The sequence below is a fragment of the Budorcas taxicolor genome, chromosome 23 (genome assembly GCF_023091745.1).
Source record: "Budorcas taxicolor isolate Tak-1 chromosome 23, Takin1.1, whole genome shotgun sequence".
In the NCBI taxonomy this organism is placed as follows: Eukaryota; Metazoa; Chordata; class Mammalia; order Artiodactyla; family Bovidae; genus Budorcas; species Budorcas taxicolor.
This window is the reverse complement of record NC_068932.1, coordinates 50,367,675-50,393,175: the sequence shown is the minus strand read 5'-3', so window position 1 is coordinate 50,393,175 and position 25,501 is coordinate 50,367,675. Positions and strand designations below refer to the sequence as shown.

The 25,501-nt window shown below is 63.8% G+C and overlaps 1 protein-coding gene across 1 annotated transcript in view; it reads right to left on the bottom strand.

Annotated features, from left to right (window-relative positions):
* Window positions 1–23,948, bottom strand: part of INPP5A (inositol polyphosphate-5-phosphatase A) — a 151,422-nt gene extending 127,474 nt beyond the window's left edge. The window contains exon 1 of the mRNA XM_052660644.1: window positions 23,833–23,948. Within this exon, the coding sequence (XP_052516604.1) occupies window positions 23,833–23,907 (75 nt within the window). The 5' untranslated portion in view covers window positions 23,908–23,948. The remainder of the gene's footprint in view (window positions 1–23,832) is intronic.
* Window positions 23,949–25,501: the final 1,553 nt, after the last annotated feature.

The window sequence follows — 25,501 nt, the reverse complement described above, 5'->3', positions numbered from 1 at the left end:
CCTCACGCGAGGAGAGCAAACGCGAGGAGGAGTGGCTGGGCTCTCACCAGACGTTACAGAAGCGTTTTCCAGATGCTGTCACTGAGCACTAGGCTATTGCGTGAGGACAAACAAGTTGGGAGTATAATTCACATCACAATAAGCTTTGCATTTAGAGAAAATTAACAACGTGTCATCAATAATCAGGCACTGAAATAACGACGGGGGACGGTCAGCGGGCCTTGGGGCAGGCAGCAAGGCCTGGGGAGCGGGCGCGGCTGTGAGAAGCACAGCAAGCCGAGCAGTCACCTCGCGAGGCCGCCTTAAGTGGAAGCAAACACTCTGAACGTGAACGTCAGTCAGATGCCGGCTGGAAGGCAAGCAGCTCGGACACGCGGGCTGTCTGCTCTGTCCTGTTCACCAGCTTCTCCCCAGAGCCTAGAGCGAGGCTGGAGCAGGACGGACAGGGCAACACGGGCAGGACCGACGGACTGACCTTTGCGAAGATGGCTGTGGATGCTGTGCGTGTGTGTGCATGAGTGTGTGTGTACACAGGTGTGCGCACACGTGGGTGCGTGTGTGCACGAGTGTGTGTACACGAGTGTGTGTGTGTGCGCCAGTGCGTGTGCGCCAGCATGTACGCATGTGCGCGTGCTACTCAGAAAGGTCTTCTCTATGCCTGGATTTTTTAAAGACTCACTTTGGCACTTTCCCCGATGGCTCAGTTGGTTAAGAATCCTCCTGCAATGCAGGAGACCCTGGTTCAATCCCCGAGTCGGGAAGATCCCCTGGAGAAGGGAAAGGCTACCCACTCTAGCGTTCTGGCCTGGAGAATTCCATGGACTGTCAAATCCCCGGGGTCGCAGAGGCAGACACGACTGAGCGACTTCCGCTTCCTTTCACTTCCTTGGTACTTTCCTGGGTCTCATCTGCTCAGCGTGTGCATTCAGCGCCCTGCCCAGCGAGCGCACGGTGGGGACCCTCCACAGTGGTTTCCTGGGCCCTTCCTGAGAACTCGGTGCAGAAGGTGAAGCTGCCCCGCCCCAGCGACGCTCTCGGGTGTGGGGACAGCAGCAGATCTGACTCAGCTCTGCTCTTCACGGGCCGCCGGGCCGCCGCGGACACCGCAGAGCCCCCCGGCTCGGAGGGCAGGTTCGCGTGCACTTCTGGGTCTTTCTGGGTCTTTGCGCCCCCCTGACCACATCCCCAGCTTCTCGGAGACGTAACTGACACTGCACGTCGCGCACGTTTCCAGCTGTACAGAGTCAGCACTGGACCCCTGTTTGTGGGGCAGAACAGCCACAGCAGCAGGGGCGCTGGCAGCTCACCTCACAGGGCCACGGCTCTCCCCGTGAGATGAGGGAGTCTAACCTCTGCCCCTTGACTCTCCCGGCAGCGTGCGAGTCCACAAGACGGCCGTGCGAGCTGTGGCCACCTGACGCCTCCCGACAGCGGCTCCACGTGCCTGCGTCCCCAGTGGGCGCCCCCTGCACCAGCGGCCGAGTGCCCTGCCACCCCTCTCAGAGCGGCCCCGGATGCCACTGCAAGTGCCCTACCTGGAGGCCTGCCAGCAGTGCTGCTGGTCTAGGGGCAAACGTGCAGGGCAGGGTGGGACAGTGCGGAGATGCCGGCACCAGCTTACCCGGGACAGGGGTCAGCATCACGGCATCAGGTCCTGCCGGGGTCAGCCCCCTACGTGACAGTTCATTCCTGGGTGTTTCCTGGCTGGATGTATAAGAACGCATTGAGCACACTACTGAGCGCTTTCGCCGCGCGCTGTGGGCTTTCAGGAGACGCTCCAGCGTTTCCAGCCGCGGGTCACCGTGGCCACTAACAGCGCAGCAGCTACGCTCCTCTCGGCCACCTGCTGACGAGACGAGCCAGCGCTTCTCGAACATGTTAAACGATCGCGGGTGGGGGTGTGGGGGTGGGTGTGGGTGTTCACTCATGCTCATCTCTTCAGACCCCATGGACTGTAGCCCACCAGGCTCCTCTGTCCATGGACTCTCCAGGCAAGAATCCCGAAGTGGGCTGCCCTTCACTCCTCCAGGGGATCTTCCCGACCCGGGCGTCAAGCCCACAGCCCTTGTGCCCGCTGCACTGCAGGGAAACTCTACCACCAGTGCCGCCTGGGAAGCCCCAGACAGTCATGTTCGCATCAGATGTCTTTGCCTTACCCCCTGGATCTAATGGAGATGTCTGATTTCCAAGTTTTAAAATCATATTAAGGATAGAGCTACTGGTTTCAATTTTGTCAAGAGATGCTGAACTTTATCAAATATACTTTAGCATCTATGGAGATGACCCAGTAAGGGATTTCCTACTGATAAATTATTAACTCTATGTGGAGAAAAGGGAACCCTCTTACACTGTTGGTGGGAATGCAAACTAGTACAGCCACTATGGAGAACAGTGTGGAAATTCCTTAAAAAACTGGAAATAGAACTGTCATATGACCCAGCAATCCCACTGCTGGGCATACACACCGAGGAAACCAGAACTGAAAGAGACACGTGTACCCCAGTGTTCATCGCAGCACTGTTTACAATAGCCAGGAGATGGAAGCCACCTAGATGTCCATCAGCAGACGAATGGATAAGAAAGCTGGGGTACATATACACAATGGAGTATTACTCAGCCATTAAAAAGAATATATTTGAATCAGTTCTAATGAGGTGGATGAAACTGGAGCCTATTATACAGAGTGAAGAAAGCCAGAAAGAAAAACACCAATACAGTGTACTAACACATATATATGGAATTTAGAAAGATGGTAATGATAACCCTGTATGCGAGACAGCAAGAGAGACACAGATGTAAACAGACCTTTGGACTCTGTGGGAGAGGGCGAGGGTGGGGTGGTTTGAGAGAATGGCATTGAAACGTGTATCTCCGTGCATGAAATACACAGTCAGTGCAAGTTTGACTGAAGCTGGGCACACAAGGCGGGTGCTCTGGGACGACCCGAGGGATGGGATGGGAGGGAGGTGGGAGGGGGGTTCAGGATGGGGGACACATGTGCCCCTGTGGCCAATCATGCTGATGTATCGCAAAAACCACCACAATACTGCAATTATCCTCCAACTAAAACAAATACAGTAAATTCATAAAACTATTAACTCCGATCAGCTCGATTGCCTAGCCCTACCTTTCTGGGTCTGACCTCCCTGATCCGCTGCTGGCCAGCGTTCCCCCCAGGGCCATCCCGCGGCCGGGCAGAGAGGCCCACCTGCAGCGTTCTGGTGCTGCCTCCTCGGCCCCGGGGCCTTGTGGCGGCTCAGGCGGAACCGCAGGCAGGGCCCCCGGAGCGTCTAGTGGGGCCCACTCCAGGACACCTGTGCCCCGAGCCTCCTGGGGCCAGGCCCTCACAAGCCCGCTGATCTCTCAGCTCAAACGACTGGCCGGTTTCGCTTTTCTCTCTTCTCTAGGGTCAGCGTGCTCACATACATTTTGCTAGAAAACTATCCCTTTTATTAATTTTTTCAAAGTTATTTGAATAAATTAACACCTTAAAGATGTTTCCCTTTTCACAGGGCCCTTGGGGAACCCAGGGGGTCCCTGCAGGTGGGCAGACGACAGGCACGCCAAGACTGCTCCCAGTGGCCGGCCGGGGCGACGGGGCCTCGCTGCCTACGAGGCCAGTGACCACCTCGTCCCTTTCCCAAGATCCTGCTGAAGTCAGCTCCATGACACAGCCCAGACTCAGAGCCTCGCAGCCAGGAGGCAGAGCTGCACACAGGTATGTGGAGAGTCTGGACCACACCCCCGTCCAGCTCTCAAGTCCAGCCGTCTGCGGGGGGCGCTCAGATCACGGCAGACCCCAAACACCGTGCGTGCCGTCCACACCAGCAGGCTGGGTGCCGAGGACGGAGAGGTGAAAGGTGCCTAAAGGAAAGTCTAGCTCACTTCTTAAATGCTTAGATTTGGAATGAAGATAAGTCTTCAAACAGGCACGTGACACAAACGTGTGGGGACGTGTCACACTCGGCCGAGGCTGCAGGGCACGCCGCGGGGTCGGGGTGCCCATGCCCTACCACAGAGCAGGGCCAGCTGGGCCTCCAAGCATGGCTCGTCCTCTGGCACCGTCCCCCGGGCCATGCAGGGCCGGGCACACAGTGGGCACGCAGCAACACACGCCACAGGGGTCAGCCCCAAGGGAGCCTTGAGGGTCGCAAGGGGAGCCACCGCCCCGCCCGCTGTGCAGGGCCCCCAGGAGCCCGCTGTGCCCTCCGCACGCTGCCCGTCCACTAAAGAAGCTGCCCCCCGCCCGCTGTGCGGGCCCCCAGGAGCCCGCTGTGCCCTCCGCACGCTGCCCGTCCACTGCGGAAGCCGCCCCCCGCCCGCTGCGCGGGGCCCCCAGGAGCCCGCTGTGCCCTCCGCACGCTGCCCGTCCGCTGCGGACTTCGTTAGCTGCCCCATGTTTATCTTACTTATTCATTCATTCCTTGCTTTGGCCGCGCTGGGTCTCTGTTGCTGCGGGGGCTTCCCTGGCTGCAGCTCACCGGCTTCAGGGCGCTGGCTGAAGGGGCGTGGTGCACGGCAGAGGAGCCCGCAGGGGTAGCGGGGGCCCTGTGCCTGTGCCCGGCCGGCCCACCGGCTCTCGAGATGGGCTCTGCGAGCCTGTGCTGGGGGCCCTGGCTGGCGAGCTCCGAGAGGACGGACATCCTTGCCTCCCGAAACACGGAGTGACGAGGACTGGGCACTTGGACCCCGAGGGTCAGGCCCGAGCAGCAGTCACGGCGACGCCACACGCCAGCCCGCGTGCCGGGGGTCTGGGCTCATCGCCCTCTTTCTGCTCCTTTCTCTGTGGCCTCTTTCGAGGGACACCCCCTCACACTTTGCTTTTCAGGCACAGCGCTGAGAAAAGAAGGCCTTTGATCTCAAGGTCACTCGCCACGCAGTGTGCGGTGACGACCCTCTCAGCCGGGGCGTCTTTGCCGCTTCCCCTGCCTGTGCACGCTTTACACGCACTCACACACGACACCCGAGCCTTCCTGCAAAGCTCGCCAGCACGAACACACGCCTGTTTAATTTCTGTCGTAAATGCAAAGCCAGCATCCGCACCAGAGAGCCCTCATCCGCCAGGAAAGACGGAGCCGTCCCCACAGGGACAGCCTGACTTCAGGCCTCACAGGGGGTCCCGGGCCACTCCCCAGTGGGAGCCCCAGAACCAGAAGCCTGGTCCAGGGCCGGGGGTCAGGGGCTGCCCGGGAGGCAGTGAGGAGACCCTGGTACCAGGTCCAAGCCCAAGACCAGCCCTGGGCCCGGGGCATCACAGCCTGGACTCTGACCAAGCTCCTGCCTGGTCCTGCCCGGCGGGCTCCCAATTCAGACCACAGTCACCCCTGCTCTGACGGCCCCCGTTACCCCTGCTCTGATGGCGCGTGTCACCCCTGAACCTACAGCCCCATCACCCCTGTTCCGACGGCCCCCATCACCCCTGAACCTACGGCCCCGTCACCCCTGTTCCGAAGGCCCCCGTCACCCCTGAACCTACGGCCCCGTCACCCCTGTTCCGACGGCCCCATCACCCTTGAACCTACAGCCCCCGTCACCCCTGTTCCAACGGCCCCCGTCACCCCTGAACCTACGGCCCCATCACCCCTGTTCCGACGGCCCCCATCACCCCTGAACCTACGGCCCCGTCACCCCTGAACCTACAGCCCCATCACCCCTGCTCCGACGGCCAAAGAAGGCCCAGAGAGAAAGCATGCAAAGGCCGCAAGGACACAGGCCCCCATCATCGTGGCCGGGGGTCCAAGACGCCCCCGCGTCCCCAGCCCTGCTTCAGTCCCACCCATGCAGGGCCAGGGAGCCTCCGCCCCACAGCTCTGTCTCCGTGGGTTCCAGGGGCGAGGGGACACCGACCGCCTCGGACGGCCTTGGTGGCTTGGGCCCCCCGGCCAACAACGGCACTGCCAGGTGTGAAGAGCTTGGAAACCTCCCGGTGAGCCTCTGAGGGCCTCCCCAGCACTCACATGGGCAGCACGGTGCCAGCCCCACAGGCCAGCCCGCAGGTGGGTGCCCTCGTGGCAGAGACAGGCCCAGGGCAGCCGGCAGCGGGTCAGCCTCGGCGGGCCTCAGAGGAACCATGCACTGCGGCCAGGACGGCCCCGCGGGGCACCCCCTTTCCTAGGGGACCCCACCCCTCATCCCCTTCTGACCAGGGTGTCTCTGCCCTCTGCCTCAGGGGTGGGAGGCAGACCACCCAGGCTGGCCAGCACACGCGGTGAGATGAACCCAAGTCCCTCCCATGGCGTCTAAGCCAGCAACGGCTGCCCGATGCCTGGACACGCAGGGAGGCGTCTCGAGCTCAAGAACCGGAGGGCCCAGAGGCGTGGGGCGTGGGGCTGGGGGCCGCATCTGTGGCGGTCCCGAGAGGGCCCGGGCACAAGGCCAGTCCTGCGAGGCCTCGCTGCGCCTAGAGACCCTGACCCGCACGGGCGCCTCCCTCTTCCTTCTGGGTCAGCGGCCTGAGCGAACGTCCAAGACCCCACTGCTTAGCGACGGTCCCCGGGCCGCATCTGAACCCCGGACAGTGTCCACGAGGCCCTGGCCAGCAGCTCAGACTCAGGAAGGGGGGCCCTGCGTGCCCAGCGCCCTCCTTAAAGTCAGCAGAGACCACAGCACTCACTGCTCCTGTGTTTCTAAAAGCCAGTGTTTGCGGAGCAGCAATAAACGGAAGGCAGTTTATGTTATGACAACGCCTGTCCACGTACAGACGTGTCAAACCTACACACACGCTCACGTGGTCTCCATCTCAGAGCCATAAACATCCAGCAAGGCCCATGTTTAAACATCTCCAGCAAAGCAGTCACAAACACGCCGTGTCCTGACGCAGACCGGTGTCAGGCGGCTCGGGGGGCAGAGGAGACAGGCGGGCAGCTCCGCGCTCGGGCCCTGCAGGCCCTGACGGCCCCGGCCCCGAGCACCCAGCCCTGCACTCGCCCAGGGTCACCGGCTCGGGTGCGGCCGCGGGCAAGGAGCCACAAACAGCCTTCCCTCGGTCGACGCTCTTGTCCCGTCACTAAGCCGCATCTGACTCCGCGACCCCACGGGCTGCAGCACGCCAGGCTTTCCTGCCCTTCACTCTATTAATAGCTTTTCCTTTTCTGCTTGAGACTAAAACGCCTGTTTTTAGGCTGCTAATGACAAGCTGCTGGAAAAGAATATTTTAGGCCAAAGTATTGCTGTTCATAGTGACCAGAATTTCACACGGGGCGTGTGAAGACCTACCGGCCGGCATGCCCAGCGGGGGTCACGCAGCCTCAGGGTGACAACACCCCGGCCAGCCAGGGCCCCCGCGGCTCCCGGGCCCCACCCCAGCGCTGAGCGGAGGAGGCCTGCCCACGCCCACCTCGGCAAGGCTGCAGGACCCGCTGCCCCAGGACCCGCTGCCCCAGGCCCCCGGGCAGGCCCGCCGCCCCGCCTTCTGCCCCACAGCAGCGCGAGGGTGGACTCAGCCCAGGGGAGCCGCCTGCTTGTTAAACTTCCCTTTCCGCTCAGACAAGCAAGACCAGCTCTGCCTCCGGCGCCTGTGCCCGGGGCTGAGGGCGGGTAACCGGCCGCGGTCCCCTGCCACTGACAGCGGGGCTCAGACCCAGGTCAGCGCGGCCACGCCACTTCTAGAGCGGCCTCTGCCCCAGGAGGGCCTGGTGCTCGCCTCAGACGGAGCCCAGGACACGGCTCAGGCTCTGCGGGGATGGAAGCGTTTCCGTGGAGCCCTAAGGGGCCCGAGTGCTAGGCGTGGACGCCAGGCCGACCACTCAGGCCAAGGCGGGCCTCTTCCCACCCAGGCAGGGTCCGGAGTGTGGTCGGCGAGAGCCAGCCCAGCACTCCAGCCAGCCCCAGAGCTGAGACTCTCTCGGGTGCCCCCAAAGCAACTCCGTGCTGGGAGCCATGACCTTGACCTTTAGCCGTGAGGTGTCTGAGTGGCAGCAGGGGGCCGGCCACCAGCAGCCTCAGGGAGAGAGGGCAGGGCAGGCGGGTGGGGCACGCGGGGTCGGTGCGTCCCACAGGAAGCCGTTTCCCAAGGACTCGCGTCAAGCCCCTGCTCACACTGATGGCGCCAGACCCGCCTGGCTGCGAGAAGCCGCTTCTCTCCTGGGATGCGGGGCAACAGCAGTGGGGCTCGAGGCCGCCTCTGGTCCTCACAGGCTCCAGGAAACCCCCCGAGGCGGAGAGTGTCCACACTCGGGGACCAGGGCCGGACGCAGGGGCAGCCCCCAGAGGCGGCCGCGCGGCCTCTCCGGGTCGGAGGGCTCCTCAGGCCACCAGGAGTCTGGACAGACTCCCCAGGGGTCGACTCGGATGACCCTAGACACACTGTGCCTGCCTGTGCCAGAGAGGGAGCCCACCAAGAAGGGAGCCCGTGACGGCCCTCAGGGGCTCGGAGCTGCCAGTGTGGGGCCCGGGAAACCAGAGTGTGCAGGGGACCCTGCTCACATTCATTCAAGCAGCAGGCGTAGCCAGCAAACTGCAGGGAGGGCCACCTGCCCAGGGCTGGGTGCAGAGGAAAACCGCCCAAAGCTCTTCATGCAGGAAGGGGACCCGAAGTCAAAGCCAGCAGCCACCGTCAGAATGCCAGCTGGGGGTGACGGGCAAAGCCCAGAGTTCACGTGGAAACGCAGAGACCCAGGGCAGACGTGAGAAACTTGAAAAAGAAGAAGCTGGAGGACACACACCTCCTATTTCAAAACTCCCCACTAACTGCAGTCTCCAAGACCCTCTGGTCCTAGCATGTGGACAGATGAGAGATGAAGAAACGGAAATGAGAGGCCAGGAGAAAGCCTACACGTCTACGGTCCGCTAAGGTGGGTAACTACACTGAACCAGCAAGGCGGTTCAATGGGGAGAACAGTCTTTCCAACAAACAGTGCAGGGCAGCGAGACATGCACACACCCAAGAACGAGGGCGCCACCCCAGCTCACACCAGGCACAACATCGAAGTCAGGAGGATTCTGGGAACTGCGCGCTGCGTGCGCACAGTCACGTCCCACTCTTTGCAGCCCCGCCAGGCTCCTCTGTCCATGGGATTCTCTAGGCGAGAAGACTGGAGTGGGTTGCCATGCCCTCCTGCAGGGGGTCTTCCCGACCCAGGGATCCAACCCAGGTCTCCTGCGTTGCAGGCGGATTCTTCACTGTCTGAGCCACCTACAGCAAGGTGAATCTATAATCTGCATGGAAGAGCTAAAACTATTCAGAAGAAAGACAGGAATAAACCTTCATGGCCTTGGACTGGCAATGGGCTCTGTTCTCTCTGCTCTCTCTCCCTCTGTCTTCCCTGTATTTTTCAAACTCAAGTATAGCTGACTGACAATGTCTCAGGTGCACAGCAAAACGGCCCAGTCACATGTGAGTGTGCGTGTGTGTATGTTAATCGCTCAGTCATGTCCAACTCTTTGCAACCCCATGGACTGTATCCTACCAGGCTCCTCTGTCTATGGAACTCTCCAGGCAAAAATGCTGAAGTGGGTAGTCATTCCCTTCGAAAGGGGATCCTCCGGACCCAAGGGCTGAACCTGGAGGCCTCCTGCATTTCAGGCAGACTCTCCACCGTCTAGGCTTCCCTTGTGGCTCAGATGGTAAAGAATCCGCCTGCAGTGCGGAAGACCCAGGTTTGATCCCTGGGTTGGGAAGATCCCCTGCAGAAGGGAAAGGCTGCCCACTCCAGGATTCTGGCCTGGAGAATTCCATGGGCTGTATAGACCGTGGGATCACAAAGAGTCAGACAAGACCCAGCGATTTGAGCCACCAGGGAAGCCCGTGTGTGCCTGTGCGCGTGTGTGCGTGCGTGTGTGTGCACGTGTGTGCGTATATGTGTCAGCGCATGTGCGTGAGCGCACGTGTGTGAGCGTGTGTGTGTGAGCACGTGTGTGCACGTGTGAGCGTGTGTGTGAGCACGTGTGTGCGTGTGTGAGCGCGTGCGTGTGTGTGTGAGCACGTGTGTGCGCGTGTGTGAGCGCGTGTGTGCGTGTATGCGTGCGTGCGTGTATGCGTGCGTGCGTGTGCGCGTGTGTGAGCACGTGCGTGCGTGTGTGTGAGCACTTGTGTGCGCGTGTGTGAGCGCGTGTATGCATGCGCGCGTGCGCGTGTGTGTGTGTGTATGTCTGTGTGCATACATTCTTTTTCAGGCTCTTTTCCACTACAGGTTATAAGAAGCTACTGAAGAGAGCCCACTGAGCTGCACAGCAGGGCCTTGTCTTCTCTCGTTTTATATTCAGTAGTGCATACGCAAGTCCCTCAGTCGTGTCTGACTCTGTGCAACCCCAGGGGCTGCAGCCCGCCAGGCTGCTCTGTCCATGGGACTCTCCAGGCGAGAACACTGGGGTGGGTTGCGTGCCCTCCTCCAGGGTGTCTTCCCGACCCAGGGATGGAACCCGCATCTCCTGCGTCTCGGGCACTGCAGGCGGGCTCTTCGCCGCTGAGCCCCTGGGAAGCCTTGTATTCGGCAGTGCGTGCCTGCCAATCCCGAATTCCCATGTTACCACCCCCCGACCCCTTTGTAACCTAGAGCTTTGTTTTCTTCAGTCTGTTTCTGTGAGTCTGTTTCTGTGTCATAGACAGAGCCATCCATTCCATACTGTAGGGTCCACATGTGAGTGACACGCGTGCTCCTCTGACTTATCTCACTATGCTGCTCTCTAGGCCCATCCGTGCTGCTGCCAATGGGACTCGTCCGCTCCTTCTCACAGCTGAGCGGTATTCCATGCACGTGCGCACCACGGCTTCCTTCTCTACCCGTCTGCCTGTGGACATGCAGGCTGCCTCCGTGTCGGGACTGTTGTGAACACTACCGCTGTGAGTGACACCGGGGCACAGGCCTCCGCTTGGATCAGCTCTTGTCTTTTCCAGGTACGTGCCCAGGAGTGGGCCTGCCAGACCCGAGGTGGGTCTGCGTCTAATGCATAAGGAATCTCCATACCGTTCCCCACAGTGGCTGGACCAGTTCACATTCCCCCCGGCAGTGGAGAAGGGTTGGCAACGGCTTCTCAGATGTGACATCTGAAGCACAACCGAAGAAAAAACAAGCAAACTGGACTTTATCAATGTTTGGAACGCGAGGGCTTCAAAAAGACACTGCCAAGGGTGTGAAAGCGCAAAGAATGAGAGAAAACACTCACCATCATCTGTAGGACAGGAATCTACACCCAGAATGTACACAGAAAAGTTCAGCAATTAAAGAGAAAAGCTTTAATGGGCCGAAGATTTAAATAAATGCTTTTCCAAAGTAGGTAAACAAATAAACAAATACCCAAGAAGCACATGGCAGCGGGAGGAGGGACATTCAGGATCGTCAGTTGTCAGGGAAACGCAGATCAATGCGCTGCAGGCCCAGCAGGGCGGCTAGACTCAAACAGACGAATAATAACAAGTGTTGTTTCTGGATGTGGAAAAACCGGAACCCTTGTGCGATGCTGGTGGGAATTCAAAATGGTGCAGACACTCCGGGAAACAGTCTGGCAGTTCCTCGAGAAGTTATACACAGCTATCCTATGACTCAGCAACTCCACGCCTGGATACACACCCAAGGGAGTCTAAAACATGTTCACACAAAACCTTACACACAAACGTTCACAGGCACATGGTTCACAAAAGCCAAACGTCCATCAGCTGCTGGATGGACGCAGTGTGGTCTGCGCTTCTAGGAGGCGGCGCTCGGTCGTGGACAGGGCAGGCTCTGCTACACACACAACGTGGATGAGCCCTGACCACAGGGTAACAAAGAGGAGTCAGATCCGGAGTCTGAAGCCACGTGCAGGACGCGTCCAGAACAGGCCGATCCACAGACACGGGGTGGACCAGCAGAGGCCAGGGTCTGGGGTGCGGGGGCGGGGAGTGACCGCCGACGGTGCCCCGAGGGCAGGGCAGTGTGGCGGCTGTTCAGCCTGGAGAACACGTGAAAACGCTGAGCGGCAGAAGCAGGAAGAGCAGAACTCGCAGTGTCTGAAGTCTGTCTCAGCGTTTAGATGATAATGTGGGAGTTCGTCAGTCGAGTCTGACTCTTTGCAACCCCCATGGGCTGTAGCCCGTCCAGCCCTTTGTCTATGGGATTCTCCAGGTAGGAATGCTGGAGTGTGGGGCCATGTCCTTCTCCACAGATGATGGTAACAGCAAATGAACGCCATCAGTGCAGACCTCCCAGCGGAACGACGGACCCTCCACTGTGGGAAACCTTCACAACAGGTGGGCCGCAGCCGGGGCGAGACCGGATGGGGGTCCAGGCCTAAGGGGCCACGCAGGAGGGAGCCACCACGTCGCCTGCCCGACAGCAAGCACAAAGGCCAGAGCACAGCACCCCAGGCGTGCTGAGCGGGTTTCCTGCGGAGCCAGGAGGGACCTCACCACCCGCTCTGGCTCAGCAGCACCTCACCAGGTCCTTACCAGGGACCCCGAGAGGAGGAGAGGCCACTCAGGGGCCCGAGGGTGCCAGGCTGGGGCTGAAGGGGCAGCAAGGAGAGGCCCAGCATTGGGGATGCTGAGTGCCTGCTCCCTGTGAGGTCACGCAGCCTTGGGCCCTGGCATCTCCCGGGAGTGGGGACCCCACGAGGACAGGAAGAGCCTCGGCCGGGGCCCTGCGGGCTGGATCTTGCAGGGAGCCCAGAACTCGGCCGACAGAGGGCGCTGGGCTGCGGGGACGTGCCACCCGGGACCAGCCCTGCCTCAAACAGTCCAGAAGCTCGAGGCCAGGCCCAGGGACTCAGCAGCCCGTCTGCAACAGGCAGGACTGCCCTGGAGGTGCCTCCACCCAAGCTCCACTCGCCAGGACACACGGACGGACACGCAGCCAGGCTCTGGACGGGGCACTGCGCCCGCCCAGCCCGTTCCAGAGAAGCAGACCCAGCACAGGGGCGCAGTTCCACAGCCCGACCGGGCGGGCTCCGCCCAGCAGTTAGGTCTGCATTCTCTTACTAATCGTCAGAACCTCGTTTTGTGTCCACAGCACAGGTCTGTGGCGCAGCAGCTGCCCAAAACACTGAGGTCTCCCCGGGGTCCGTCTAGGCCAGCGGCTCGAAGGCAGCGCCCTGCAGAAAGCAGAGGAGGCGCTTCGGGGAACTCCGGGGCTTGCCACGGGACATCCTTATGAAAAACAAACTCTCAGGATCATCACGGCACACAGACGTCAACTTCCCCCTGGAAGCTAGGACCAATTCTCAACTTTCTGAGTGGAGAGGTCACACGCTGGTTACTCCTTCTCCGAGAGAAATGGTGATGGGGGAGAGCCCCCCGTAAAGTCAGAGGTGTAGGTGAGAGCATAAAACAGACTGGTTTTGGGGTTAGATGCTCGGGAACAGGGGGTTTCCTGAGGCTTGATCACGCCTTTGCGTATGCCAAGCATCCTTCCTCATGACCTTTGCCATGGGTGGAGTTCCTCACGCTGGCCCCCGGCAACCCTGGGCTCCTCGGGCAGCCCTCGGACAGACCCCTGCACCTGGCGCACCTCCACGGGCCGGCAGTCTCCAGCGGCACCCCCGAGCGGTCAGAGCGCGCACCCTCCTGGGCCTGAGTCCCCGGGTCCTCCCCTTCCGCACCGACTCTTATCAGTTGTTAAACAGGCAGACGGGTCACAGGCAGCTCCCTAGAGGAGGGAGCCGACTGTCCACACCGAGGTCTGGCCCCCGCGCATCCCCTGCAGGGCCCGGGGCCCAGCGTGATCAGGTGCACAGACCGTTACCGTCCTGCAGCGCCGGCTTCCAGCTCACCGCCCATGCAGGCCAGGCCAGCCCACGCGGGCCACGCAGCCTCCCCAACAGGCCTGGCTCCCCGCTTCCTGTACTGCTGCCGCCTGCGACAGCCCCAGCGGCCACCCTGCCTGAGCTCGCCGGCTGACTCGCGTGTCCCAGAGCCTTCAGCAGCCGGCCCTGCGTCCCGGCCCAGGAGACGCTCCGTGGTCTCTGTGTCAGGGCATCGCCCGAGCGAGTCACTGCCGAGGTCCCTGATGGTCTCCAGCTTGCACTCAGCAGCCGGGGCGGCCTGGGACCGCACACAAGCCGTGAGCCAGGGGGTCTGGGTCAGCGCACCCTCTGCCCTGTAAGCCAAGGGGGTCGGGAGCCCGGCCCCAGAGGGCGACGCCCAGGGGACACACCGGCCCCAGAGACCGTGTGCAGGTGGACCTGCGGGCTTCTAGAGTCTCCTGGACCCCGGGCCTCGGGACCCCCAGCACCTCCTCCAAACACTCTGCCCACTCCCAGAACACCCCTCCCAGACCCTGCCCCCCCAGGCCCCACCTGCCCCGCCTCTCCCGGCCACAGACCCCTGCTCCATCAGCCAAGGACGGGAGGGGCAGGCATGGGGTGTGTCGGGCCAGGGGCAGCTCGAAGGAGGCTGCCAGTTCAGAGAGGCCCGGAGGAGCTTTGGGGCTGGGCTGGTGGGAGTGAGGTGTGGGGAGGGGCCCGGGGCACCGCCTCCAGGCTCAGGCCCTGGGGGCGGGGCCCACCTGCAGGGTGCCCAGTGAGCTCCCCTGGGTGGGCAGCTGCGCTCACCACCCTCAAACACACGCCTCTGCAGTGCGGGTGCCAGCGCATACCTGCGCTCGGTGGAAGCTGGCCCCGAGGCCCGGGAGCCCCGGGCCACCCGCACCCCCTGCCCTGTGTCCCCAGCAGCCCCAGTGTCCCCAGGGCCACGCGCGCAAGGCCGAGGTCCTGGGGGCCGGTGCTCAGCCACCGAGGCAAGCCGCCACCTGCTCTGCTGAGACAGCCCTGCGTCCGCCCCGCTGGCCAGCTCCCGCCACACGCCCACACCCTGCCAGCTGCGCTGATAACCACGACCCCGTCCCCGTCGGCCTGCTGCCCCCCTGCCTCGGCCGCTCACCCTGCAGGCGGCCGGGAGGGAAGCAACCGCGCCTCAGCAAAAACAGGAAGTTACAACAGGTCTGCAACTGTGGCAGGGATGGAGGAGAAAGCAAAAGCGAGGGGCTGAGCAGCCGTCCCCAGACTTGCCGGCTCCCTGGGCAGACGCCGCTCTCAGCAGAGTGAGCCCAGCTGAAGGGAGAGCCCACATCACCGCAAATGCCAGCACAGCCACCACACGCCACATTCCACCCCGTGGCGTGGGGCAGACAGCCCTGCCCTGGACCGGGCGTGTGCCCCCAAGACGCCCCAGCTAAGCCCTGGGCAGAAGAGACGCAGCAGGGGAGAGTGCCCGGGGCGCCAGCAGGCAAACCGGGACGGTGGGCCTCCCGGCCCTTCCTGGCGGTTTCCCGGGGCAGCGGCCCCGGCGACACTGTGGGAGGAGCCCACGAGGGTGCTGGCAGCACTGACAGCTGGAGCCAGGCTGCCCCCCACGACAGGGCTCGCCGCGGGGCCAGAGCACCCCTGCCCAGCTCTCCACCACCCATGCGGACGCTGCCCCGAAGCCCCTGAAGGCGGGACAGGGGCTCGGAGCGGGGGTCTCAGGCCTCTGGCCCAGCCCAGGTGGACCCCAGAGCAGCCCCTCCAGGAGGGCCGCAGGGTCCTGAGCCCCCTCCCCAGGGACGCAGTCCCGAGCAGGGACCGCCATACCCCACAGGCCTCCGCAGAGGCCCAACGTGCAGAAATGACCACCGGGCCGGACACAGACGGCAAGAGGCCGGGCTAGGCTGGGGGCAGGTCTCTCGGAGCCTGAACACCTGCCCCCACACGGGGACCAGAGGCAGACGCTGTCCCTAAAGGGGGTGGCACAGGCCACAGGGCCGCCTCTTGCTCTTCCAGCACCAAGTGGCTGGAAATACAGGCACCTGCCCGCACCCTGCTGCCCTGCACAGCATCGCCCTCCCGGCCCTCGAGCCCAGACGGGCACGGACAAGCCCGCGGGGCTGCCCCTGGGGCAGCTTCCCAGGGACCCTGAGCCCTGGGGGCAGCCGAGGCACCCGCAGGCCGGTCGGAGCTGACCCGAGGCCGCGCTGGGCTCACAGCCCCTCTGCCAGGGAGAAGGCAGCGGGGCGGGCGTGGGAGCCAGCCCCTAACCTGGGGAGGCGCACCCCGTGTCGGGGTCAGCAGGAGGGGGCGCTCCTGAGCCCTACCCTCGCACAGACTGAGCAGACCCCCCCGGGGCAGGGCGCAGGACTCGGCTGGCACGCCAGCCCCGCAGGGAGGGGCGCTGTCCGTCACCCCCGGCCACAGCAGAGCCCCGGACGGCGGCCCCGCGCCCCCACAAGACACTGCTCAGAGGGGCGCCCAAGTCATGACCTACTGCTGTCCGGACAAAGCAGGCCTCTCCTAGCTCCCTCTGCACCCCATACCCAGCGAGTGAGAAGTGTGACCCCCAAGGAGCCACTGCCGTCCACACAGGCAACAGTTTGCCAAAAACCATCCGTGAAACATGGCAAACTGTCCACCTGTGTGGGACGCTGGCTGGTCTGTCCAGCCAGCAGAGCAGCGCTTGGCAGAAGGGCCCCAGACAGCCCGAGCTGTGGGACCCACAGTTACGACAGCTGGGGGTGAGCAGCTGGGGGCTCCGCCCCGCAGACGGCCAGGAGGGCTGGGCTTCAGGCTGGACGGTGGGGCACGGTGGCAAACGTTCATGCTCAGACCGGGGGCTCCATTCTCGCGAGGCGAGCTGCCAGAAATGCGAGTCCGGTCTGCCCCGACAGCCACACCTGCGCACCGAAGCGAGAACAGCTCTGACACTGGGCCCTGGTGCCCACAAGGTGCCAGGCTGGGGGGCACTCACCTTCCCCAACTCAGCGCCCGCCCAGCTCTGATGGGGTCCTGCCAGCCAGTGGGCGGGCGGCAAGTCCGGTTCCACGGCCATCGGGGCGGGACCCCAAATCCCAGCCCCGCACCGCTGGTCAGAGACCAACAGGCCTGATCATCCCAAAGTATGACGAAAGCCCAGAGCTTGTAATTAACGGGGGGGCAGAGAAGGCAGCAGAGAGCCGGGCAGTGGCCTGTGCCGGGAGGGTGTGTGCTGCCACCCCAGGGGCCGGGGCTCCTGGCCTGGTGCCAAAGCACGGAGACGGGAGGGCGCGCCCGCCGGAGGATGGGGGCGCGGCTGCAGGCACTCACAGGGCGCGGGCTGGGGTCACGCGTCGGGGCCCCTGGGAAGGAGCACGTGAGTGTGCTGGGCCATCCTGCTGGCCACACCCATGCTGAGGGACCCGCCAGGAAGCCTGAGCACACCCAGCCCAGGACACGGGCGAGGACGAGGCTGCGGCCCACCGAGGCCTTGTGGGGACGGCCGGGACAGGCTGGCCAGTGCCAGGGGCCCATACCCGCCGGGGCACCCCATCCCCCTACGACCCCCGGCGGCCACCGTGCCACTGTCCCTCCTCCCTGCCTGAGGCACAAACGGCCCAGGGTCACAAGGACCCATGCTGACCCACGGCCGTGCTCCCAAGACGGCTGGGCTTCTTACTCGAGGGAAAAGCAAAGCTCCGTGAGCCTGGGCAGTGCAGTGTGCGTCCCTGACGTCAGGACCCCTCGCCCCGCGCGGGGATGGTCAGGATCCCTCGCCGTGTGCATCCCTGATGGTCAGGACCCCTCGCCGTGTACATGGCCGCCCACCCCGACCCGCTCCAGGAGCTCGGGGTCTGGTGCTGAGCAGGCGGCGTGCGGGGTCAAGTGCAGGGCGCCCCCACACCCTGCGGCCCTCGATGCTCAGCCCGCTCGCCTCCTCCCGCGGTGCAGCCTGAGCCCCATGCCGCCCCCATCCCCGCACACGCAGTGACCCGAGGCGACCCCTGCCCCAGAGCCACGTCCATCTCCCAAAGAAAGAAGCCGGCAGTTCCTCGAGCTGCACTCACGGTTTGCTTTAGAAAACAGGTCTCATCACCAGAACTAAGTGGATGCAGGGACCACAACTGAAGAAGGGTCGGGAAGACCCTGGGAAGCCCGGGATGCTCCCCAGACAGAGGCCCACGTGTGCCCAGCCTCACCCAGATGGGCAAAGAAAGGGTGTCCCCACAGGCTCAGGAACACACGGGCCACCCCTACGCTCCAAACCCAGAGTTACAGAAACCGTCACAGCAACAGCGCCGGTGACGCCTCTCGTCACCTTGACAGCCAGCAGCCCCCCGCGCCTCAGCCGCACCAGGGAGCGGCCCGTCACCTCAACAGCCGGCAGCCCCGCGCCAGCCCTGCGCCTCAGCCGCACCAGGGAGCAGCCCTTCACCCGCACGCATCACCGAGGGCGAGACCCCCAGCATCCCCTGGGGGGTGCCGTCCCGAAGCTCAGAGCCCGTGTCCCCCAGGGTGGGCCGTCCTGCAGCTCAGAGCCTTTCTCGGGGTGACTGCCCACCCCGGCCGGCACAAGACCTCACGCCCAGTCACCCCTCGGGCTCATCAGCAGAGCACCCTGGGCCCCGGTTAACTGAGGCAGCTGCCTCCGTGTCCACTAGGGAATGCGCCACAGCCTCCCCCCTCCCCCTCCCTCCCCGGGCCCCTGACCAACCCCCTGAAACCCACTCAGGTGGGAAGGGGCCCCCGCCCCGCAGACACGGAGCGAGCAGGGCCGTGGTCCGGGAGACAAAGGGCGGGGGGCTGAGACGCCCCTCAGACCCACCGCTACCTTTTGGACGAGCCTCCCAGCCCGGTGCTGACCTCTCCGCACCAGAGCCTATTCCTGGATGGGGCCCACCTCCCCGCAGAAGCTGCCGCCCCGCTTCCCGCCCCTGCCCACCAGGGCAGGCACTGGGGGGTCCACACTGAAGGAGCTGTCCTGCCCCGGCTCCTCAGCAAGGCTCGTCCCCTCCCCTAGGCAGCCTCCCTGCTTCCTCACCCCTACTCCTGGGTCAGACGGCGGGCTCCGTTAAACCAAGGACGTCTCCTGGGAGGCAGGCCTGGTCCAAGTTCTGTAACTTCCGAATCAGACCTGGCACATCGTGGAACTGCTCCCAGCAGGGGCTCCCTTCCCAGAGGCAAACGGCCACCTGAGACGACCCCAGTCAGCAGCGGCAGCCCCTCCTCCCTGGAAGGCTCGGTCTATGTGCCGACGGAGCTCACAACACAGGCCCAGAGCCTGACCACGCGGAAAGACGCGGCCTGAGAGGCAGCGGGTGTGAACACGCCCCAGGACCCCATCCTTCAGGGCTGTCCCCCCGGCTGCCCCGCAGGGCTCACGCCACTGGGTTCAAAACACGCAAAACATCCACGACGTTAAAGCTGAGCAGCATCTCCGCCACAGCAGCCTCCGCCCTCCCCCAGAGTCTGCAGCGCTGATAAAGCAGGAAAGGCCGCAGGTGACCGTGCGCAGCAGCGGCCAGCAGGGATGGTGGCAGACAGAGGGGGCAGGGACACCTGCGGACAGGCGACGGGCTGCAGACCCCAGGCGCACCGCGGTGGTGGGACCGCAGCTCGCTGCGGCCACAAGGAGGTGTGTAGTGCAGGCACGGCCTCCTGACCTGGGGGAGCAACCCCGAAACCCTGCCAGGCTGAACCCCACCACCCTGGAGCCCGGCGGGACCCCATCTACAGAGAGACCCAAACTCAGGCACACAGACCAAATTCCCACAGGGGAAGTACGCAGAGGTCCCAGGTCAGAGGTGGTGAAGCCAGAAGGACACGGAGACACCTCCCCGCTGTCCGTCTCTCCCCCACGGCCGTCCCCACGCTGCCAGGGGGCTGGGGGAGGTCTGCAGAGAGGCCCAGGGCTCAGCCTCACCCTGGCCGGCTCCACAGCCCTCGGGGGCCTCAGGGCTTAAGGGACAGCGCAGGAAGCACCGCCTCTGAAACTGAGACGCGCCACCGTCCTCAAGGAGATCTGGCCACCGGTCCTCAGCTCCAGCCAGATGCTCTGGCCCTTCCCTGGGGTTGGGGTCTCCTCCTGCCTCCTGGGCGTCTGTGTAGAGAGCTTGTTAAAGACCAGAGTCCAGAGAGACGGGCTCCCGTGAGGCAGGAGTGAGGAGACGTGCTCCTGGGAGGCGGGGGAGAGGCCCAGCACAAGACTCTGAGAAAAGACAGGGGCCGCTGGGTGCTGGAGGATGTGGAGAAATCGGCGCCCTCGAGCTGGGCTGGTGCGGACGCAGAGCGCGCGACGCTGCAGAACGGCTGGCAGTTCCTCAAAAGGCTCAACGCGAGTCAGCACAGGCCCGGCCGACCCCCGTCCCAGGAGCGGGCTCAGGAGTAGCAGACTGTGCGCGGCAGGGCGCCCGGACACCCAGCGCCAGCGGGGACAAACACGGCCGGACGGCAGAACGGGCCCCGGCCACCAGAGTGACTGACACGCTGCCATCCAGCTGCTGAGCTCTGAAAACGCCGAGCCGGCTGTTTCACACACTCACGTGAGACCCCCAGGACAGGCAGAGGCACAGAGACAGGAAGCAGACAGGCGGTGACCAGGCGCCGGGGGCTTCTGGGGAGACGGCGAGAATTAGGGGGAGGGGGCAGCTCAGGCGTATGGGGTGTCCTTCCCAGAAAACACGTTTACACCGACTGTGGGGACAGTCACACAGCTGTGTGACACCAGAAACCGCTGGGCTGCACACCTCACAGGAGTGAGGTCCGTGTACGTGAATGACACCTTGGTGAAGCCATCGCCAAATGCAACTCCTCGAAGAAGTGGGAGGACTCCCCCCGTCAGAGCAAGCGAGCGGGCCAGGACCAAGGCCGCCCCGCACGAGGCCCCCGCGGGGCCCCCGCACCCTGGGTTGGAGGGGGCAGCCCTGCACACAGGGCTGGCCCGGCAGAGACAGAGCTGGAGGGGGACCCAGGGCAGGGGGCTTTCAGGACGGAATGGGAACGGGGCTACAGAGCAAACGGACGGTGCTGGAGGGAGACGCACAAGTGAGTGAGGCGCCCAGCCCGGTGCAGGGGCTCCCAGACCCCGACGCACAGCCGGCGGCAGCCCCAGGTCCGGGCACAGAGAGGGCTGCTCCTGAGCAGACCAGGGGAGATGGGAAGCAGCTCAGGAAGGGAAGCGGCCGGGAAGGCACGGCAGGACCGGTGCTCCAGGCAGACACCCAAGAGCGAGCCGCACTCTCAGAACCCCGCTGTTGGCTTCATCTCCCTCCCAAGAAGCAGCCTTACCATGTAAGGGTGGGACCGAGCTCTGAAGCCACAGCTACAAGAATCCACCTTCCCAGCTAACTTCTGGCAAAAAACAAGCCCACCACGTAAAGAACCAAAAGCTAGCAACCTCACTTGTCTAAAAGCCAGCCATCTCAAGCAAAGCAGTCAGGTGAGGAGCGCTTGCCAGCAAGCAGCTGGGGACAGCAGGAGTCCAACTGGCGACTGCGGAGAGCCCTGGGCTCCCTGGGGACACGCAGAACAAGCGGGCAGCGCAGCCAATGCCAGGCCCCAGCCGGGGGGCAGCCCCCCGCTGCAGGCTCGCCCCCAGCCAGGATGGAGCCCCTGGGTCCAGCAGCTTTGTCCACAGCAGGACAACACGAGGGCTCACGCTCGTCTCACCATCTCCTGCGTGGCCGGCAGGGCCTGCCAGGGCTGTGACTGGCGAGGACACCTTCCTTCTAAGAGCACCTTCAGCGGGCTCAGTTTCCGCCATCCTGTCTCTCTGGACTGACCGGTAGGGGCTGACCGAGGACTCTTCGGGTGCTCCTTAATTGAGCGGGAAAAGTGCGAACCACTGTACTGTGGACTCTGCCCACCCCCTGGTGTATAGCAGCGCACAGTGGGGAGCAACCCGGGGGCCTGTCGAGGACAAGGTGCTGAGCCATCCCAGACCCGAGGGAACCCGGAGGGCAGGCGAGGACACAGCCGACCACAGACAGGACACTCTGCGGGTCGCAGGGGGTTAGGGCCAAGCCATGTGGAAGTTTACACCCAGCGCTCCACGGGGTCATGGCTGGATGAGGAGGGGCAGCCAGGGGAGCTCACGGGGCTGCACAAGCAAACACAGTCACCTGTCGCTTGAGCACGAAAGGAGAATTCGCCCACCCCAGAAGGGCCATCCCCCACCCGCCCACATCCCCCAGGAGGGGGCCGACGCCGCCCACCGCGCGGCCCGGCCACGCGGCGGAGCGTGGTTTCCAGATGATGAAACTGGGCCGTCTGAACAGCTCAGTGTGCAGGGAGCACGCCACAAGACAGAGTCACGGAGCAGCCCTCCTGAGGCCTCCTACGAACCGAAGAGTCAACGCGTCCTTCACTCAGGCATCGGCTCCTTTCCCCCGCCAGGCTCCGGGGACGGGTCCATACCCACCCCTGCTTCTCCAGGCCGCTGAGGAGGGACAGTCCCCAGCCAAGCTGCACACATTAAGAAAAGACGTGGGTGAGGACAGATACGTCTCTCCTGGCCCTTGAGTCGAAAGCCACCGAGCAGAATTAACCTGTGCACTGCTTACCAAGACAAAGGCTCCTTCATGATACAAACAAGACGCAGCACTCCACACAGCCTTTCAGAAGAATGGAAAGCCGGAGAGAGTCTGGTGCTAACCAAAAGCAAACCAAGTGAGCCACTTTAACGTCCATGGAGGGAAGCGTGTGTATACAGCTGAAACACAACAGAAATGCTAGAACTCGGAATCAAAAGATTATTGGGAAGAATGTCTGCACAGCAAAATTCTCTTCCCTTTGAGACTGAAATACCCCACCGTGCTTAATTTTCCTGACATTTCTGAGGCTCTGAAGCCACAGCTAACGGATCTGGATCATCTGAGTAAAACCATGTTAGAGTGGATGTTACTGGAAAGCCAAGAATAGAATGCTAAATATACAGACACACGCCCAGACCAGGCACTTTTGTAGAAAATGATCAAACGTGAAACTAGACAGTATCCTGTCCACGCCAGAGAGCAGGCAAGCTCACCTCCAGCAGGGAGTGCAAAACATCGCGCCTGGGCGCTAAAGCAAGAAAGACGCAAAAACAGCGCCCACCTGTGATTAATAAAATCGCTCCTCGCCTGTGCACGAACTTAGCCTGAGAAACACCTCACCGATGCTCACTGCCAGCCAGCAAAAGAAGGCAGGGCTGGAAGGCATGTTTGCCCATGGTCTGCTTGGTCAAGCGGCTGCCCCACCGCTCACCTCCGCGGGGGTGGGGGGAGGGTGTAGTGCGGGGCTGCCTGGAGCTCCATCCGGGCCATCACCCTCTTTTCCTAAACAAGCATGCCACTTGGAGCCGCATTCTGCTTTATTTGGGTTGGCAGTGTAAGTACCAACAGCAGGGTGGCACCGCGGCTGCAACGTGAACTAGGTCAGCCAGGCCTGCCTCCGGAGCCGGGGGAGCACCAGGCCTTGGCTGACTCTTCTCCCAGTGGCCTCGGGTGCCGGGTGGGAGGCCCCAGAAGGTAAAGGCCTTGGACAGTCAGCATCCTTTTTCTGGCCTTGAAAAGCTTCTCTCATCTTTCTCTTTAACAGGCAAGAAACTAAAGTCCTCCAGGCTTTCAACAGAAGCCCCTTGTTTGAGAACTAGGAGATACTAAGTTACAAGGTAAAATGAGGGCACCCACACTTGGGGGCAGCCACAGGCGGCTAGGCAGGGAAACAGGTAGACCCGCAGAGGCCAGGGCCATGGACTGGAGAGTTGGGAGTCAGCGGCCAGAAGTCAGGGACTGGGCCCAGGAGACGCGGGCTGGGGTCTAGGAACCAGCGTTCAGGGTCAAGCTTCCTGGGTCAACATTGGGTACCAGGGTGTGGGGCCCTGGAACTGGGGTTTGGGGGTCAGGATTTGGGGACCCTGGACAGGGATCAGGACTAGAACTTAGGGACCTGGGTTCAGGGGCTGGTCTCCGGGTTCAACCCATGGAGTCTGAAGGCTGGACCTGGAGACCAGGATTCCAGGGACGGGGCTAGGCTCCCGGGTCCAGCGCTCAAGTCTGTGCCTGGGTGCCAGGGATCCGGCCCGAGTCCCGAGGTCCTGGGGCTCAGGACTCGGGGTCTGGGTCCTGGGACTTCGGGCTTCGGGACCGAGATCCTGGTCCCGGGGCTCAGGGTCCGCGGTCCGGGGGTCCGGGATCCCGCGTCCGGGGCCACACTTACGTCGTCGAAGAGCGAGCCCACGTTGGCCGTGACCAGCAGCACCGCGGTGCCCGGGGCAGCCGCCTTGCCCGCCATCGCGGCCTGGGCCGGGGCAGCCGCTCTCCGGAGCCGGCCGGCCGGGGTCTCCGCGCGCCGCGGCGTCAGCTGCGCCGAGGGCCGGCCCCGGGGCGCATCGCGGGCTCGGCCGGTCGGGCCGGGCCGGGCCGGGGTCCAGCCGCGCTCGCTCTCGATCTCCGCGGCCCCACGCCCGTCGCTCTCCGCCGGCGTTCACCGCGGCCCGGGCGCAGCCATTAGATTCGCGGCCGCCGGAGCTCCCGCAGCGCCACCGCCGCCGAGAGCAGAGGCGAGGCCCGCCCGGGCCGGGGGCGGGGCGAGGGCGGGGCGGGGCGGGGCGGGGCCTGCGGGAGGTGGAACGGGGTGCGAGGGGCGGGGCCTGAGGGGCGGGGCGGGCGCTGGGGAGGGGAGGGGCATGAGGGCGGGGCGGGGCTGGGAAGGGGAGGGGCGTGCGAGGAGGGCGGGGAGGCCATGGGAGGGGCGGGCCTTGGAGGACGGGGCGGGCCCCGAAGGGCGGGGTCGGCTCGGGGCGCTCGGGCGTTAGCCTCCGCCGCGCTCCTGTCAGTCAGCGACCGCCCCTCCTTCCCCCGCGCCGCGGCTGCGCACAGACTCCTCCCGCGGCCCATGACGTCACGGCCCTGCTCTCACAGGGCACGTCTTAAAGGGGCCGCGCGCTGTTCGTGGCTGCTGCCCGGCGCGACCCCCTGGCCCTCCGGCGAGGCTTGCGGCGGGAGCGCGTGGCCCCGTGCGAACTGCGCCGGACCCGCACAGAGGAGGGCGGCGAGGCCAGGCCGCCGGGCCGCGGGCTGAGGGCCCCCGGTGTGCCGGGCCGATGGTGTCCCCCAGCGCACGTCGCGCGCCTGGCGGTCGGCGGAGGAGACTGGACGCGGGAATAGGCGACAGGGAGCCGCGCTGAAGCTGGCGCCGTCCGCGCGGCCGATGCGGGTCGCACATGGTTCCCGGGGTTCTGAAGGCGCCTGCCCCACGGCCTCCTCCCCGCGGCGCTGGGGTCCGGGGGCGTGTCCAGAGGGACAGTGTCCAGGGGGAGTGTCCAGGGGGACAGTGTCCAGGGAGCGTGTCCAGGGGACACGGGGCAGGGCACAACCCTGCGGGGAAGGCGTCCCCTCCTGCCCGCATAAAGCCTGTCCAGTCCCCGCGGCGGCTGGCTGTGGACTGAACATGTCCCCAGAGTCCCCAGGTGAGGCCCACTCCCAGTGTGGCCACCTGTGTGACCTGCCTCTGGAGGTTAATTAAGGTTACAGGCGGTGATGAGGGTGGGACTGTTTCTCAACAGCCTTGCTTCTATAAGAAGAGACCCAGGGCACTCGCTTCCCCCTACCAGCTCCCACTTTGGACAGAAAACAAGAAGAGGTCATGGGGACACAGCCCGTCCACAAACCAGAAACAGAACTGGAAGGAAAAACTCGCTGTCGCTTAGGCACAGGGCGTGGTGTCCGGGCTCGGCAGTGTAAGCTGACTGACACTGCGTCTCTTGCTCTTTGACAGGAGCAGCCCGCGCCGAGGGCACCCTCACAGAGGCTGGTCCGGAGGCCTGGCTGCCGTGCAGAACCTGTTTCCTGGGCAGTGGCATCACCCCCTACCTCGGCTGTTTTCT